Source organism: Talpa europaea (assembly GCF_964194135.1).
Source record: "Talpa europaea genome assembly, chromosome: 15".
NCBI classification, from domain to species: Eukaryota; Metazoa; Chordata; class Mammalia; order Eulipotyphla; family Talpidae; genus Talpa; species Talpa europaea.
In genome coordinates this window covers 9,974,146-9,992,425 of record NC_140083.1, presented here as the reverse complement: position 1 = coordinate 9,992,425, position 18,280 = coordinate 9,974,146, and the positions used below count along the sequence as shown (strand labels likewise).

Genomic DNA, 18,280 nt, shown 5'->3' with positions numbered 1-18,280 from the left:
GCTGCAGGATTTCAACACCTATTGGAAAGGACCACCCAAATGCATAGGGAGTTCACATCCTGGCTCTGTGGGGCGACACAGATTCTCGTTTCTGCAGCTGGGGGGAGCCTGATCTACCTGGAATGTGCATCCACTGACAGCACAGGTTGGAAATGTGACCTGAGGTCATACGCAAAGGGCCAGAGGTCTGCACCTGCCAACCAGCTAAGTCTGAGCATGAGCTCGGCAGTCTGCTTTGTTTTCCTGAGCCTCAGTTTCCCCATCTGAGGGAGGAATGTTGTTCCCAAGGTCTGCCAGGCTCCAGAGAACGGCTCCAAAGAACAGCCCCTTCCTTTCTGGGGTTTGCTCACTGGGCCTTTGTTCCCTAGGCTGGAGGAGAACTACGAGATCGCGGAGGGGGTGTGCATCCCCCGCAGCGCCCTCTACATGCACTACCTGGACTTCTGCGAGAAGAACGACACCCAGCCCGTCAACGCGGCCAGCTTTGGGAAGGTGAGTCGGCCTTGCCAGGCTTACGCCTCTTCTTCCTCTCTTTGAAGGAATTCATACACAGTCCACAAACATTTTAAAACAGCTAAATTGCTTGTGGTTAAGGTGGTCAGAGTAAATACTTACCTTGCATGTACACTGGTAACTGCTGCAATGCGTCCGTCAGCTTTACAAAATAACACCAAACCTAATACCAAAACAAGGTAACATCAAAGTATGAAAAATGTTGAATAATTCCAACACATCAGAAAACAAAATGTGACTGTCTAATTTGAATTTCCTTTGGACTTAATTTGCAGAAGGTAACTGCCTCTCTCGAAGAGGTCAGTATTCAGGTGGCAAGTGTGTTGTGTGTGTCAGTGAGCCTGGGGCGGGCAGACTGCCTGGCATGGGGATGTGAAAGCTGCGTAGAAGCTGGGCTGCGACAACGTGCCATTAGCTTGAGGCGGTGGGGTCTGTGATTGCTGTTTGCAGTTTCATCTCAGGCCTGACTGTTTTCTATCCATGCTGGATATATTCCACACTTAGGGCTCTGTCTACACAAAGTCGTTAATGACAGATCATATTTACCAGGCCAAGAAAAGCTGTTAGAGCTCTCTTTACGACTAACCATTTGTTGATTTGATAACTAAAAATCCCCCAAATTACCAATTTAATTTGAATCAGTACCTGTGAGCTCTTGTGACTTCCGTTAGCTTTTTTGTCCTCTGTGTAATTTTTAGAATTTATTTTTATTTTTTTAAACATCCTTATTTATTTTCTTCACAGTGTAGGACTTCTCCCCTCAGGTGAAGTCACCATAATTCTCCCACCACCAATGCACCCACAGTCCTCCAACATATTCTCCTGCCCTGTCCTCTACTCCACCCCTCACCCTCTTCCTCTCTTCTCCTCCTGATGTCTCAGATCTAGGTTCGGTCTTAGAGTTTGTCTTTGTCTGATCCTTTGTTTGGTTTCTCTAGAGTCCACATATAAGTGAAACCATCTGGTACTTCTCTTTCTCCTTCTGGCTTATTTCACTTATAATAATCCCTTTCAGCTCCATCCATGTTGTTGCAAATGGCGTGTGTTTATCTTTTTTGATCACTGAGTAGTATTCCATTGTGTATAGAGACCACATCTCCTTGATCCCCTCATCTGTTCTGGGGCAATTAGGTTGTTTCCTTATCCTAGCTATTGTTAATAGTGCTGCTGTAAACACAGGCGTGCAGGTTTCCTTCGAATTAGTGTTTGTATGCTCTCTGTGTAATTCGTTCAGCATCTGCTAAAAAATAAAATAAGCAGGCCTGCTTTGCACTGCTGGTGCTTGCCAGTTTTGTGAGTGCGTCATAACAAGGACCAAAGTGGCAGAAAGAGGTCAGTGTAGAAGCATCGGGAATTCCCTTTTCAGATCCCCCACAGATAAATCAGTGGCAGGAAAACAAAACAAAGAGCAGAGCAGGCCTGCACCAGCCGTGCTGGAGTCCAAAACAGAGTAACTAAGAACTGGGTCCATCAATAAGCAGGAAGATGCTTCTGTTGAAACTTTGGTAGGGAAAATGCTTGTGTGATGTATTAACTCTTTCTCCAAAGTGAAAAGGGTTTTTAAAAAAGTCAGTGAACAACCTCCTTCCTTCATTGTTGCATTCACCCATGTCTTCAGTCCGTCTATGCTGGCTGAGACAGGCTGTGTGTGGGTACCGGATCAGGTATGGAGACCTAGGGGAGCCTGTCTTGGAGCAGCTCCCGGTCTGGGGCGGAGGTCTGAGAGCCCCGCCAAGGGTGAAAGAAGGAAGAGCAGAGGGCATCAGGGAGTCCAGTGGGTGCAGTGCAGAACCAGCCAAGCATCCTGACTCTCCTGGGCACCACTTGACTTCCCTGAGCTGCAGCCCCTCCGCTGTGAAATGGGGTTTAACCCCTATCTCACTCGGGGATGTCGGGAGACTCAAATGCTTTCAGGCCATGCGTGGATGTTGTGGAGTTCGGCTCATTCACTCACTCATCCCGTAGCTCAGACATTTAGCAACGCCCACCAGGTGCCAGGATGACTGCTGTTACAAATGCTTTATGAGATGTTTGTGCACAAACAGCCACTTGTCAGCTTCATGCTTAAAGAAAAACAAACAAAAATGCTTATCATTTCTAGGAATTCAGATTTGTCTGTCAGGCACTTCTTTTCTGTCTTTCTCGAATACTTTTGTAATCCTGTCGTCAGTTGGGGTTTGCCTTGACCTCATCATGATGGGGTGAAATTGATTTAGCTCTGCCCCTCCTTCTGATACCCCAGTTCCATTCCCATCTTAACCCTCAAGCCTCCCCCAGACCAGGCGGTTAAACTGAAGCAAAATTAAAAATTCAGCTCAGCTTCACTAGCCACATTTCGGTGTAGAGTAGTCGCACTTGAGCAGAGGTTTCTCTACTGGACAGTGCAGATAGAACATTCCCATCATCACAGAAAGATCTAGTGGGCAGCGCTGTTCTGAAATGTCATGAGCCAGATGGAGCTCAGCACCCTCTCTGTGCTTTGTACAAGGCAGGCCAGAAAGCATCTGTGACCTCAGAAGACTGACGTTTATATTAGGTGTACACCGTCCAGTGTCTATGGAATAGACACCCCCATTTCAAGATGCTCTTCTACCCCTTTGGAGGTTCCTCCACCTGCCAGATCTTCACACTAGCCCCAGCCCTTTCTACTTGACTTTCTTTCATCTTCCCTGACCTCCCTGCCTCCTCCCAACTCCTTTCTCCCTCCTTTTGGGGGCACCTTCCGCCCATCCTTGCTTCCTGCTGACATCTGTGCCCACGGCTCTCTGCCCCAAATGGCTTTTCAAACTATTTTCCTAAATATAATTTTCCTCTCTAAGAAGTACCTGCTGCTTCCAAAATAGTCATTTTTTAAAAAAGGCATCCAAACTCTTTCTCATCTTCAGCCCCCAAAGGAAGGAATACTCTAGTAGCATTAAAGGTGCAAAATGCAAGGACTCTCTGCAGCCACCATGCCATTGGTTTCAAAAGCACTGGGCATCTAGGCCGTCCTAGCTGCACAGCACGGAAGGTGCCTGCTAAGGGTTTACACACTGAGCTTGCTGAATTGAAATCCCAGACACATTTGCCCTTCCTGGGGGTTCCCAGCATGCTGCAGCTGCCGTCTCCTCAAGAGAAAGGGACTGGTTGTTCTGTGAAACCTTGGAGTGCAGTCATGGACAGTCTTCCTTTGAGCAGATCCTTTCAAATTTATGATTCATCTATGAACTTTTAACTCAGAGCAGGCAAGCCTTGATATTTCAGCCTAGTTTGTTGAGAAGAATTAGATTGGTGATGGTCTCCTTATTCAGCTTGCCACTGGACAGAGGTGACACACACAACAGCAGCGGAGTCCCCACTCCTGCCCACCGGGTTTCAGGCTGGAAGACTATTCTCCTTGAAGTGGAGGGAGCAGTGCTCTGCCGCATGATAGAGCTGAAATAGAACCCCTCTTTTCAACACCGTGGCCAGGCTCCATAAGCACCAGCTTCCAGTAATATATTGACTTTGGGTCCCGAAATTAATTTAGGATCGTAGAGAAAGCTGAAACCTCTAGCTGGACTGGCCTCATGCTGGCTCGGGTAGGGAAAGGTCATCCAGCTGGGAGTCGCTTGGCTTTTCTGAGCTCTGGTTTCCTTACCTTTAGATAGGAGTAATCCCTCCAGGAGCAAGAGGGACGGAGATTATGAGAGCATTTTTTAAAGGTGTCAAGTGCCCTACCCATGGAAGAAATCACTGTTAACTAAAATTAGCCCCACTCAACCTGCCTCCTCTATTTCCTTATTATGCCTACTTCTATTTTATAGTACTTATGTGAACAATTATATAGATGATATAATGAAATATATTACATGTATAATTATATATTATATATAAGATAACAGAAATATTTCAAATTTATGAAAATATAAATATATATCATGTATTGTATATGTGTATATGTATGTGTGTATGTGTGAGCACACCCTCCAGGCTCTATTTTTGTGTTTGATGGCCTACACATGTTCACCCCCACACCTTGTGTGACACCCTGATTCTTAGAGACCACTGGATGAGCCCCCACAAGAGTCACTGCTGTGTGGAATAGGTGAGCTCACTGATGTCTAAACAGAAAATAGCTTACTTTGTTCTAGTGACTCTTCCCTGACCCCTGATGGCTGCCTGGCAGATGTAATAGCTTTCTGGTAATTGATTATAAAAACAGTCATTTAGGTTCACTTTCAGATATTAAAGATCAGTCCGAGGCTTCACCCGAAACGTGGCCACACATCCAGTGGACAAGTCCACCTCGGGTGGCATGGCCTGGCACCTGCGGTGGGGACGGGAGAGAGTGTCAGACCTTCTGCTCCTCCCTAACCTAGCTCTGCTGCTGGGTCCTCCAGGCTTGTCAGGTGGAAGGAAAACACCTCCAAAATGATAGCCCTAGTCCTTCAGAAAAAGCAATAAAATACATTTTTAGAGAACAGCAGAATTATACATTGAAACAAACACAAAATAATAGAGATCAGAATTAGTCTACAAATGCAATCTGATCCAGCCAAATTACTCAGGTGTTTTCGAGACCTTTTCAACAAATGGTAGCAGTGTCTCGCTATGTCTCATTATGAATGTGGTAATTACAGATATCTCGTAAAATAAATACGAACAGCAACACTTACTTGGGACTGTCTATGTACCTGACACTAAGCACTTACACAGCTCAACCTCATCTAACCCTCCAAACATCTCTTATCAGGGAGGAACCCCGCTATTGCCCCCTTCTCGTAGATGGGTAAACTGAGTCCCAGAGTTATGTGATTTGCCTAACACGCAAACAGTGAGTGGTGGGTTCAGGATGTGAACCTGGGAGTCTGACTCCAGAACCCATGTACTTGACCATCCCATGTACACTGAGTGAGTTAATTTGGGGGCAGGGAGTGTGACTACAATAAGTTCTCACCCTTGACCACCCATAGCTACACTTTTTTTCTTGTGATGAAAACTTAAACTGTCCTCTTAGCAACTTTGAGATCTACAAAACTGCACTGCTAACTGTGGTCAGTGTGCTGTACGCACCACCCCATGCTTATTTGGCCTGTCCCTGGAAGTTGGTACCTTCTGACCACCGTCACCATTTCATCTCCGTGATTCCTCCCAAGGGTGTCAACTGCGCAAGGGAACCCAGGACTGAAACAGCACAGGACAGAGCCTCCAATTAGGAGTCACAGAAAGCAGCTCAGGTGGTGCAGCATGTGATTACCGCTCTTTTGTGGGAGTGCCTGGGTTTATGGTCAGCGATTTGCTGGACATGAGGAAGAAGCCAGTCAGCAGGTGGGCACTAGACAGCTGAGGGTATGGGGAGGCCACTTACCCCCACAAAGAGACCTCCCCCCGGGGGCCTCCTGATGTCTCAGCTTCCTCGATTCCTTTCATTTAAGCCCATAAAAATGCGACCAGAACATGGCGGGATAATCCGTCGGTACATATCAGCTACTCAATATAAACAAGGTTAATCTATTAATGGGACTTAGGGATCTGCTGGTGTGACCCCCTCATTTTCCAGGTGAGGAGATTAAGAACCAGAGGGACTGAGTGGTTTCCCTGAGGTCATGTGTAGTGCAAGGCTGGATCTGACGGGCTGGAGGGGGAGTTCTGGATGCCAGCTGTGGGGCAGGGACACCGGTGAGGGGAAGAGGTAGGGAGACTGGAGAGGGGGAAGCTGGGGTGACAGATGTGTGGATTGAATTTATTTATATCCTGCCTTTTTCCCAGGAGGACTCGAAGAAATCGGCAGTTTGGGGCTGTGGGTGGCTCCTCTTCCAATATTTGGCTCCTTCCTCCTCACCGGCCATGCTTGAGCAATACAAAGAAATGCCAAGTGTGTCTTGGGGGCCTGTGCTTCCAGCCGCCGCCGGCGCCTGGCATGGAGACCGGCATAAAGACTGTTTTCGTTTGCCATGCCACCCTCTTCCCTGCCAGTCCTTACCATGGCCCGCCCTGCACCCCCATGCTGGTCTCTGGCCCTGCTCAGAGCTGGAGTCAGCCCCTACGCAGCCGAGGAGAGACAGCAGAAGGCTGAGGTGTTCTCCAGTCAGCAATGAGGTTCTTCCAGTTTTTAAAGGAGAAAAAGTTAAGCACATGCATAGATTCTCCTTCTACTTTAAATTCTTTCCTATATTTTACTTAACCCTTAGTTGCCTGCTGTGGAGTGTCCAGAGCATCTGATTCCACCCCCACTTCCATACTTCACTGCAGGTACCTGCAGTGACGTGCACTGTTCAGCTCAGAAATGATCTTGTTTGGGTAGGCACCCCATCACCATGGTGCTCTGTGCGCGCTGCTGACTTCCTAATAGTTCTTGGCCTCCATGCTCCGTTTCCTCGTCTGTAAAATGGGATGATGCTAGCAACCGCCTGGAGAATGATTGTGGAAATGTTGAAAGGGCCTCCTTAGCACCGTGCCTGGTAAACAGAAACTCAGTGCGTGTTATTTATGATCGCTTCAGTTTATCATCGTAACATTTTGTGCCTTGAACACATCACGTTTTTCAATCCAGCCTCACTAACAGATCAGTGTTCAACACCTCTAACTGTTCTTCCTTCTGAACAATTTTGAGAACAATTGTTCTAAAAATTTCCTACATCACACACACGCTGCCACCACCACCCTCACCCTCTCTTATTATTATCGTCTTCAGAATAATTCCATTTTTGACTTAACCTGTATCTTATGTAACTCTCCTCGTCCTCACTAGATCAGCGGGTGGCTGTCTCTCCCGCCCCGCGCACGTGGCACCCGGTGCAGGGGGCCTGTGACAAGGCTGTGCTCCCGTGGGCATTTTTAGACTTTGTGGAATTGTCCATCCCGGTCACCCCCTGCACACCAGCGGACAGCAGATTACCTGTTACCTTTATAACTTTGGGGGTTTTCACAGAATTCTTCATCAATTCACTCATATGATTTGAAATTCCACTTCTATCTCATTTCACTAGATAGGAACTTCTTGCACTTTTTGAACTTTTTCTGGGGGAATTTCCTGTGGACCTAGCAGCATCCTATCCCCCTACCTGCTAGCGCCTGGTTCCCAGTAGGTGGTACCAAAAAAAAAAAAAGTTTGAATAGACAGAATTACATCAGCGTAATAAAATTACTTTGACAAATGCCCATTTCAAGATGGAAGCATAGAAAGCGGTGTTTACAAAACCTTATTCATACACAAAGCTTAATGTTTTTCTTTTTCTGATAAAGAGGCTAAATTTATTGTTAAAACAGAAAGCAGGTATCCCACTCTCGGAATTAATGTTGTCAGCATTAGAATCCCTTTCCCTAATCATTTCTCTCTCTTCCTCAAAAAGTTGTGTGTGTGTGTGTGTGTGTGTGGTTTTTTGTTTTTGTTTTGTTGTCTTTTTTTTTTTTATTACCTTATCAAAGACCTCTCTAATACATCGTTAGAAAATGGCAATTTGTCTTTGTACTGAATTTCTAACATCTTGCTATTTAAAAAGTTGCTCTTTTCCCACACCCAAATGATCTCTGAAATAAGACCCCCAGCTCTTGTTTTTTTAAATTTATTTGTTTGTTTTTATTGCGGTCACATGGATTTACAGTATTGTTTATGAAGCCAGATCATAGTTTAAAACCCTGTTAAGTATATTCGACTCTTCGTGCTCATGCAGGTTTAGCTTCCTCTTGCTCCATCACACAGGAACTTTTTTGAATGAGTTCTTGGTGGCCCATCTTTGCCCAGCTGAAGGCAGGTTGAGGTTTTAGAAACAACCAAAGCCTTTTCACAGAGTCATCCCTGAAGACTAAGTTTGGGGTTGATGCTTGGGGGAGACCATATGATGTGGGGTCAGAATCAAACCGCCTGTCCGTAGAGCGTGAGACCTCTCTGAAGGTTTCTCCTGAGGCAGCACCTGGAACGGCCTCCAGGGTATGGGCACAGCTCGCTGACCCCCAGCCCGACTCCCTCCTGCCTGCCGGTTGATGTGAAGACGGGGGACAGGGGACGGCGTGGGGTGGGGGGAGCAATGGAACTGGATTCTGCTCCTTCCGCTGAGTGCAGTCCGTGAATCCAAGCAGGCTCGAATCCCCTTGGGCCCCAGTTTCTCATCTGTGACGTAAGGGTTATCATTCTCCTGGTTTTTGCAGAAAATTTATTTTTATTGTATTATTCATTTTGATTTATATTGTTGTATGTAATTTGGGGCTACATCTTTAGATGTATGTTGCAGCACTAGGCGCATGCGGAGCAGCCATAATCCTCCAGTGTAGACCCTTGGCTCCTGCAGGCTTGTACCCTCCCCCCATACCACCCACCTCTGGTAGCATCAGTTCCACAGTCAGATTTCCAGGGTTTGTTTTGGTTCAGTTTTCTGTTCCTTTGTTTTGTTTCTCCATATGCCACATAGGAGTGAACTCATTTGATATTTGTCTTTCTAGGAGAAAATTTAATATCGAGTATAAAATACTTAGTCTTAGTGCATGGTGCCTCAGTGGTTACCCTGTCACCTTCTCTTTCCCTTATTTATTTATTTAAGATTTTATTTATTTTTGTGTAGAAGAACTGGGATATAGGCCAGAGGTGTGGGGGGAGAGAGGATTCGCCAGAGACAGAGTGGGGAGCAGAACAAGCAGATCTACTGAAATACACTGCTGAGGGGAGCAGCGGAGAGACAGGAGAGGTCTGCTGTGCCATGAGGGTATCTCCCTGGCCAGGGATTGAACTCAGTGGTACCGCTGAGACTTAACCCCTAGGCCACCAGGGAGGCCTCTTTTTCATCTTAAAGGAGGGCAGTGGTTAGACTATGCCACTTCAGGACTATTCACCTAAATGTCACTCATAAAACAACGTCTTAAAACACTGCACCCACGAAACTCTGTCAAGATATCCCGAATAGGCGGCTGAGTTCCTTTCAACCCAGAGCAGATTGTTGACCCTGGAGGAGAAGAGCGTGACCACCACCTAAGACAGAATCACAACAGCCCCAGAGCAAGGAGTTCTCCAGAGCGACTCTGACTCTACTTCCCACCCCCAGCCCCCTCAGCCCCCAGCCCCGTCTGCCCAGGCTGAAAGAGAGAAGGTAGGATTCCCGAGTAATTAAAGGGAATTTGGAAGGCCGGGATGCTGCGAGTGTTAGCTCAGTAGCTAGAACAGCATGTGGTGTTCTTTAGGCAGGCTTCATTGAATCCATACAAAAAAAGAAAGAGGGGCTGCCTGCCCGTCTGCTCATTTATCAAACAGTGAAGCTCAACTTTCACAGCTCCACAAAAGTGTTTTACTGTTTGCTGAGTCTTGCTCCAGAAATTAAAAGCTGAACAGCCTTAGCGGGGCTGAACCGACCCTGCATTTTGAGACTCAAACTAAATTGTGCTGGGCTTTCAGATGCAGGGACCAATTGATTATTTGGTGAAAGGAATGGAGAATAATTTGTAATTTGCAGCCCATAAGAAACACTTTAAAAAAAAAAAAAAAGCAAACCCCCTTCCCACTGGTTTTTGTTGTGGCTGCGGGGAGGAGGTGCTATCTGCAGCAGCCCTTTCTTTGCTCAGAGTGGGAAAAGGCTTGACCTCCACTCGGGCAGAATGTGAGGTGGGACAGCAGGGCCCGCGCCCCTCCCCCAGCCCCAACTCTTTAAGAACCTTCCTTTGCTCTGAATTCTTTATCTGAGATCACCTTTCTCTCTCTCTCTCTCTCTGAGGATTTGGCCATCAAACAATTTTAGATAAAAAGTATTTTGCAGACAGAAGTAAAATACTGTAACTGTGCAAATGGATTGCTTGGTAGACCATGATAGGCCACAGGAAACAGAAAGCTGAGTTGGATGAGGAGCCTCTGAAAATCCATCAAAGGATCCAGGTGTGGGGTGCTCACTCTCGCCAGTGAGGGTGACCAGCTGGAGACCACCTCCCTGAGCTGGGCACCCCCCTCCTCCCTCCAGCCAGTGAAAGCCTGTGGAGGTGAAGATTTTCCCCCCACAAACCTTCTCCTGCCCCCAGCTGAGAGCCCAGGGGACGGGGCTGGGTGTCACTCAGTGGACAGTGGACAGTGCAATGACACTCATTTTATAGATGAAGAAACCAGATGCTCAAGTGGGACAGAGAAGGTCCATTTGACTCTTCAACTTAGCATGTTTTAAAAGTGCTAATACCCTTCGATACTTGGTGGAAAGCACAATGACAGTGTGTTTTAAGAACCTTGAAATATTTCTCCCCTCTCATCAAGCAGCTCCACACTGGAGAAACCATTTGGAGGGGAGACCCCCAAACAAAATATTAATGATAAAAGTAAAAATCATCTTGCAAAGGGATGGCTTACAGCGTTCTTTGCATCAGCGCTGCATGGGAGACAACTTCAGGGGCCACCAAAGGAAGAGATATTGGTTCATTCTGTCTTTCATTTATTCCATCAATGAGTGATGTGTGGAGCCGTGTGTCTGCTTTCTGGGCTCCTGCATGGCCTCTGAGTGGCCTCCCCGCTTCCGCCCTTGCCCCCTACTGTCAGTCCTCCACACAGCAGCCAGAGCGATTCTTTTGAAAGGTTAGATCGTGTTCCCCGCTTGGCTGCTTAAGGCCCTCCTACGTCTCCCCATCTCAGCGCAAAAGCAGAAGTGCTTCCAAGGCCTGCAATACCCTTCATGAACCTTGCCCCAGCAATCCCCACTGACCGCCCCCCACCTCATCATCTACTACTCTCCTGAGCTCTCGCTCTGTTCCAGAAATACATCAAAATAAGTTCTCACCACAGTGCCTTTGCACTGGCTGTGCCTTCTGCCTGCAACTTTCTTTCCCCAGATATTCCCAGGATTCATTCCATCACCTCATTCAGGCCACCACTCAAATGCCTCATTATCACTGAGTCCTTAGTAAAAGAATATCCCTACGTAAGTCCCTACATAAAAGAATATCCCCACCACCAACTTCCTTATTCCCCTCACTCTGCCTTTTTTTTTTTTTTTGCTTTTTTGTTCCTCTCTGCAGCATGTATCTGATATAGGATATACTGACTTTTTCAATTTGTTTATTTTGTTGGTCTTTTCCCACTAGAATGTTAGTTTCCTAAGCAAAAACTGTTTCTGTTTTGCTCGGTGGTGTACCCCTCGGAGCCTCGAGAATGTCTGGACTATGGTAGGAACACAGTAAATGTTTGCTGTTGCATGAGTCCAGGCTATGTGCTTCTCATTAGATAACCTGCCATGCAACCTCTCAGACATGGGGAGGAGAAGTAGAAAATAAGGCTGGGGATCCAGTTCATTTATTTTTTTTAATATTTTATTTATTTGTTTGTTTATTTATTATTTATACAAGCTCTGGGTATAGTCAGAAGCGCAGGAGGGTGAGAGAATTCACCAGAGCCAGAGCGGGGAGCAGAGCAGGCAGAAGGACCGAAGTACACTGCTGAGGGGAGCAGCGGGCGGCAGGAGAGGTCTGCGCGCCATGTGGGACCCTCCTCCGGTGGCCGGGGAGCAGCCGGGGATCGAACCGGCGCTGCAGAGGCTGCGGGCAGCTTCGCAACCCAGCGCTTAACCGCTGTGCCACCGCGGAGGCCCGATCCAGTTCATTTAGAGTCTTAGAGGTCTAGGCAAGGTCATTGACCGGGTGTCACGGCTCTGTAGACATAGACCCATGTTCACTGAAACCAAACACTTGGCCCAAGGGTAGTTTCTGGGGGAAATAAGACATCAGCGAATATTGGAAGGATGAATAGACATTAGGAGGACAAAATGCATTGGGAGAGGGTTCCAGAAATGAGAACAGCCCAAAGGAAAGACCAGAGGAAAGAGAGCATAGTGTGTTCATGAAGCTTGCAGTAAGCTGCATGTGGTCAGTGCCTGGAACTGGGAGAAGAGGAGGGGAGAGGTGAGTGGGATTGAAGGTCGATCCAGCAGGACCTGGTGTGTGTGGACTTTGTCTAGGGGCTTCGTGGAGAAGGGGTTGTGATGGAGCAGGACTGGACGCCGGGGCAATGCAGAAACCGGCAGTCCGGGCATGAGATGATGGCCCTGCGACAGGTGGAGGTGGGGTGTGGGGGAGAATGAGGTTATATCAAGATGGCGGAATGATGGAACTTGGTCACAGATCGGAAGTGGCAGGTGCATGAATGGTTTGGAGAAGAAGGAGCTTGGGCCTGGTCAGGGAAGTGGCGTGTTTAGGTGCGGGGTACTCAGAACCTGTGGGTAGCAGAGGCCACTGCAACATTTCCAGGTGGGTCCAAGCAAAGGGCTCCAAGAGAAATCTTCATGAAAGATACATGGAGTCAATCATTGTATTCTGCAACACACCTAACCTGTATAAATGCAGGTATGACATAAAAGAAATAAAGTTTGCTGTTACAAAAAGGACTGAGGGACTTTGGGAGCATTGTCATTCAGCCAGTGGCAACAGTGTTGTTATTATAGGGTGTCAAGTCAGGCTGGGGCATCCGAATCCCAGGTCTGCATCTGTGAGCTGTATGGCTTTGTGCGGGGTTACCTTGCCTGTAGACTCCCCAGCATGCTAGGAAAGCAGACGGGGTATCTGAGGCTGCTTGGGAAGGGTTTCATGGAAAGTGAGAGAGGCTTAGAGAAACAGAGGGACACTGAGTGGGGTCAGTGTGAGCTTGGCATTCTGGGCAGAGGCACCGGCCTGTGTCTGGGAGCCAAGTGAGAGTGGCTGGATTTGAGGCTGGGGAGTTGGGGTGAAGTTGACCAGAGAGGCCTCATGGAGCAGCCCAAGGAGCTGGATTTTTATCCAGCGTAGGTAGGCAGTGAGAAGCAGCCAGTGTTTTCAAGAAGGAAATGAAATGTTTATATTTCTAATATTTCATATTAGAAAGCAAAAGCTTTCTAGAATCCTGAAGGCTGTGTCTGGGGTCCGGGCGGAAGCACACGGTGGCCAGGGCAGCAGCAGGGGCTGGAGAGAAGAGGCTGCGTTCATGGACGTTTTGGGGTGGGAATCAACAACACATTAGTGGCATGCAGTGTCAGGAGGAGAGTGGAGTCCTCGTGCAATGTGGCTGACTGACTCCGTGGAGGGTGATGTATGGTAATTCAGGTGATTCAGGTAATTCAAAAGGAGTAAGTATAACCCATTAGCTTTGGAGACAATCATAGGTTAAATTGACCAATGAACTCACCTGCCCCCTTCCACGATGTGGTAGTTCCTCCAGCTCGCAGTGCAAAGAACAACAAACACCCCGATTGTGTGTTTTCTTGCCTCCCAGAGATAGAACACATCAGAAGGCTTGTCTTTCTTGCCAGTGGCTCTCTGGCATGTCTCTGGACCAGAGTCTATGACGCCTGAGACCCAGGGCCCAGGGCCAGGAGCTGCTGTTTCCTCTGTGAACACTTATGTGGGACACCATTTGGAGAAACACTTGGAGAGATTTCAGAACTTTGTCCGTTCCCTGAAATCAAGTAATAATATGACTCGGCAACCAAAAAAATCCAGTGCTGCTTTTTTATTTATCTACACGTTGTTTTCAGGGAATAAGGGATGATTTAGTTTTTAAAAAAGAAAAGGAAAAGAAAAACAGCCATTAATGACAGTCTAGGGTATTTTTGGTGCTTGTTTCAAGATTATCTTGAACTTCTTTAGTCAATTAGGAATATTTCTAGTGGGAAATTCTTTTCTATTGACAAAAAAAATGTTGACTTTTTACATAAATATGACACAAAAAACCTTTTTGTTCTACTGCAATCCCATCGCACTAACAAATGCCCACTTTTATTTTTCCATGTTATTTTCACTCTAAAATGTGCAAAGATAAATTGCCCCCATAGTCTAAGTGTAGTTAAAGTCTGCTAGTTCATTTAATATTACGTCATAAGCACTTTCTATGTTGTGACAGTTGTTACCATTATTTTTAATGCCTGCATAATAGTCTATTGAGTGTATGTGTAGTAATTTAGCCAGTTCCCTATCATTGGATATTTATGTTATTTCCAGTTTATACTCTCAGTACCATTTCCCTGCACATAGCTTTTTCTTATTTTAGATTATTTCCTCAGATTAAATAGATCAAAAGGTATGCCTGTTTTGTGGCTCTTGATATAAAAATGATTTGGGAAAGGGTTGCACTAATGAACGATGTCATCAGCAACCTAGGAGTATTTCAGCTTACCCTCCCCTTGACAGGACTCAGCATTATCCCTTGTGAGATGTCTGCTGACGTCAGCGCATGAACCCTGCTACCTTGCTCTGGTGCCCATTTGTACAGGAGAAATCTCCCCAGACCAAAATACAGGGAAGTCTGCTTTTCCTAAGCAACTAGAGTGTGTTTTTCTTTCAGATCCTGGGGTTCTTGGAACATTATTGTGTAATCTTCTTCGCTTGGTGGGTAGGACACCCAGACCTGGAACCACAACCCACTTTTAGCTAATGTGAGGTGCCCCCTGGCTCCGGCTCTGTCCGCATCTTGATGCCTGTTCGGTATTGTGCCTTGTCAACAGCTCTGTCAGATATTGGCTCTGAAATGAGTCATGTGATGAAAGTCTGGGGGCGGGGGAGCCCATAAACCATGGTGTGGTCCGGGACTGTGTAATAGGACACTGTGCAGAGTCCAGCCGCCGCCCCCAAGTCAGACTCCACCCTGAAGGCTGCATTTTCCTTGGGTTGCAACAATCTGAGAGGATCACAAAAGGAGAAGGTGCATCCCTAGCTTTTAGGGATATCGCTAAATCCTCAGATAGCAGAGGAGGAGAAACTGAGGCACAGAGAGGTTAAGTAGTATGTCCAAGTTCAAACAACAAACAGGGTCACGGTAAGGGTGTGTTGAATGAATGAGCAAATGAGCCAATGGGAGCAGCGGAGTGGGTGGCAGAGGGTGTGGCCGCATCGATAGAGACCCCTCCTTACCCCCCGAGAAAGCCCTTTTTAATGCCTGCATAATATTCTGTTGAGTGTATGTGTAAAAGTTTAGCCAGTTCCCTATCATTGGACATTTATGTTATTTCCAGTTTTTACATCCAAGCCCTGCCGGTGGGAAATCAGCAGTAGCATCTGGTCCCCAGAGGGCCAGCGTGTGTGCCTGCATTGGAGGAAAGGGAGTCAGAAGGGTGACTCCACATTGTGGGTCAGAGAAGGCCTCTGGGTAAAGACCTTGCCCAGGATGCCTGAATGTTGTGAGCAAAGGAGCCGACGTGGGTGAAATGGCATCCATCCCAGGCAGCCAGGACCAAGCACCCAGTGGGGAGCAATCCTGGTGTTTCAGGAATAGGAAAAACCAACAAACAAAACTAAGACCAAACACCGGTGTGACTGTCCCCCTTACTCTGGTGGTGAGAGCGGGCGTCACATGAGAAGGCCACGAGGCAAGAAGGGCCGAGAGTGGTTTCAGTCCCAGGGCACCGGAGGATGGAAGGTCCTGAGTGTGCGGAGCCCTCCCATCTCCCCAACACAGGCTGTCTTTTCCCACCTGTGGTGCCCCAGTGGGTCATCATCGAAGCCTGGGACGCCTGCCTCCCTCCTCCATCTCAGACCTCTTTGTGAAGTGCTGCCCTGTGCTTTTGCTGATGGTAACTGACTTTTGTGTTGATTTGCAGATCATAAGGCAGCAGTTTCCTCAGCTAACCACCAGAAGACTCGGGACCCGAGGACAGTCCAAGTAAGCACTGGCCACCTCCAGCTCCCTGCAGAGTCGGGCCCAGACCCAGCCTTTCACCCAGGTCAGGCAGGAGGCCTGTACCCTACCAGTGCCCCAGGAACTTTGCACAGCTGGGCTCCCCTCTCCTGGGACTCCCAAGAGAGGGGCTTCCCAGAACCCTTCTGACCCAGCCGCTTTAAGGAATCCGATTTTGTGCCACGCTGCCTCTGGGTGCTTTCGTAAAACAGTCATGGGCGTCTTCTGAAGGAGCACCTTGTGGTTTCCTGGACCATCTCCAAGTCACTTGGACTGTCTTGCTGACTGGCTCTCTGCCCGAGTGGTCTCCCGGGGGCCAGAGAAGCAGCTGTATCAACCCCTGTGTGGGAGAGGGGATGGACAGGCCCCCTCATAACGTGGCTCAGGGGGCATCCTGCTGCCCTTTCCTGGGCCAGCCAGCCCACCAGCTCTGGTCTCTCACTCCCCAGGTTTTAGTAGCAGGTGCTCAGTGCAAGAACATGGGGTCATGTATTCTTCTGCATGAGACAGACGGAACAAAATAATGGAATTAAGACGACGAGAGTTGACATAGAAAATAACAAGCCGGGGCGACGGGGGCCTAGTTTGGAAAGGGTAGCCCTGGAAGCCCTTTCTGGGGCATGAGAAGGATGCATGCACACCTGTCTGTAGGTGGGGGCGGCAGGAAGGACACTGTGCTGTTAGGGTGTCTCTAAAATTTAGAATTACAGGACTTGCCTTGCAGGGTGTATTGAAAATTGTTGGGTGTCAATAGGTGTTCTGTGAAAAAGGGCTGGTGGTCCTGTTGGCTGGGCAGGTGCCGAGGTAGGTCCTTGTACCCCAGGACTTCTCAGAACCTTCATTATGCTAATGCACAGGTGAATCCACTAGAGGGTGCCTCATTACGCAGCGTTGCCAAACATGTGACCGTGCAGAGTAGCAGGTCAGCACATAGTGCCTTGTAAAATACTGAGACTTTAAAAACAAAACAGCCACCCCACAGGACACACAAGACTTGTCCCTTAGTGGTGTTTTAAAGGTGTGTGTCTCAGCCACTCCCCTCCTGTCACCCCTGGGCAGCACCATCCTGTGAGGGCGGTAAACTGTGGAGTCAAGTTAGGTAAAGAAAGTGGCTGATCAAACTGGGAAAAAAAACCCTTTTTGATAAAGTCCTGGAAATAAAGGAGACTAATTTGTGTGTGTGTGTGTGTGTGTGTGTGTGTGTGTGAGAGAGAGAGACTTAGCAACTCTGGGGGGCAATTTCCAAGGAGATGGACAGAAAATTTCTGAACAAGGAACAGTTTGGAATAAATTTATAATAATTTCCCAAGGCGACTAAGGAAAAACAATTCTAAACCAAAAATGTCACTTATAATGAGAAATTCTGGTTATTAGTTTAAGAATGGGCCTTCAGCCTTGGTCAGAGTATGGGGTACAAATGCCAGATTCTTTCTTATGGGTTTGCTGGCAAGCACAGTGCTTGGCACACGGCAGACAGTGGAAGCGTCATGCAGAGAAGTGAATGGTTGGAAGAACGTGAGTGGAAATGAATTCTTTTTCTCCAGCACATGGTCTTTGAAGAGTCACTGGCTCCAACACAATATTGTCCATTTCTAAGCTAGAAGAGTAGAAACAGATGGTAAAGATAGGCAGAGAGAGGGAGCAGAGATGGCAAATGTGGCCCAGAAAGATTCTCCATCCTGTGCAAACTTGTAGAAAATTTCCTAAAATGTGAGAGCTTGTTTTGGGGTTTGTTTTTGTTCTTTTTCTCTCTTTTTTCACCTAGAGGTTGACAAATTGGGCAACATCTTCTTTTAAAATTGGGTGTGCTCAGTCTCATTGTATCCTCCCCGTAAGAATTCTCCAAGGTTGGTCAGACCTTCCACCAGTCTAAAAGTTACTAAGAAGCTCTAGTCTCCAACCTGCCCCTCAGCCTTACTGAGAAACACCCCTCAGCGCATTCACCTTGACAGAATAAACTCTGGGGGGGTTAGTGGAGCGCTGGCCATAGCCCCACAGAACTGAAATAGAAACACTCAGAAGTGATGCGGGCTGGTGCTCTCTGTCATTGCTATGGCTCTTTTGCTAGAGCTGTAGCTTCTCTGTAATTGCTGATTTTAACAACCTTCACTGAATAATCAAAAGTGGTTTGATGGGGAAATGTTGTTACAATTTGACCTTAGGAAATTATAAAGGGGGACTCGGTAAAGTGAGGGAGGTGGGCCCCAACTG

The 18,280-nt window shown here is 47.4% G+C and overlaps 1 protein-coding gene across 1 annotated transcript in view; it reads left to right on the top strand.

Moving 5' to 3' along the window:
- Positions 1-18,280, top strand: part of RFX4 (regulatory factor X4) — a gene marked incomplete at both ends in the record, with an annotated part of 108,838 nt that overhangs the window by 41,182 nt on the left and 49,376 nt on the right. Inside the window, 2 exons of the mRNA XM_084255783.1 lie at positions 369-492; positions 15,993-16,054. Coding sequence (XP_084111909.1) covers positions 369-492; positions 15,993-16,054 — 186 coding nt within the window. The remainder of the gene's footprint in view (positions 1-368; positions 493-15,992; positions 16,055-18,280) is intronic.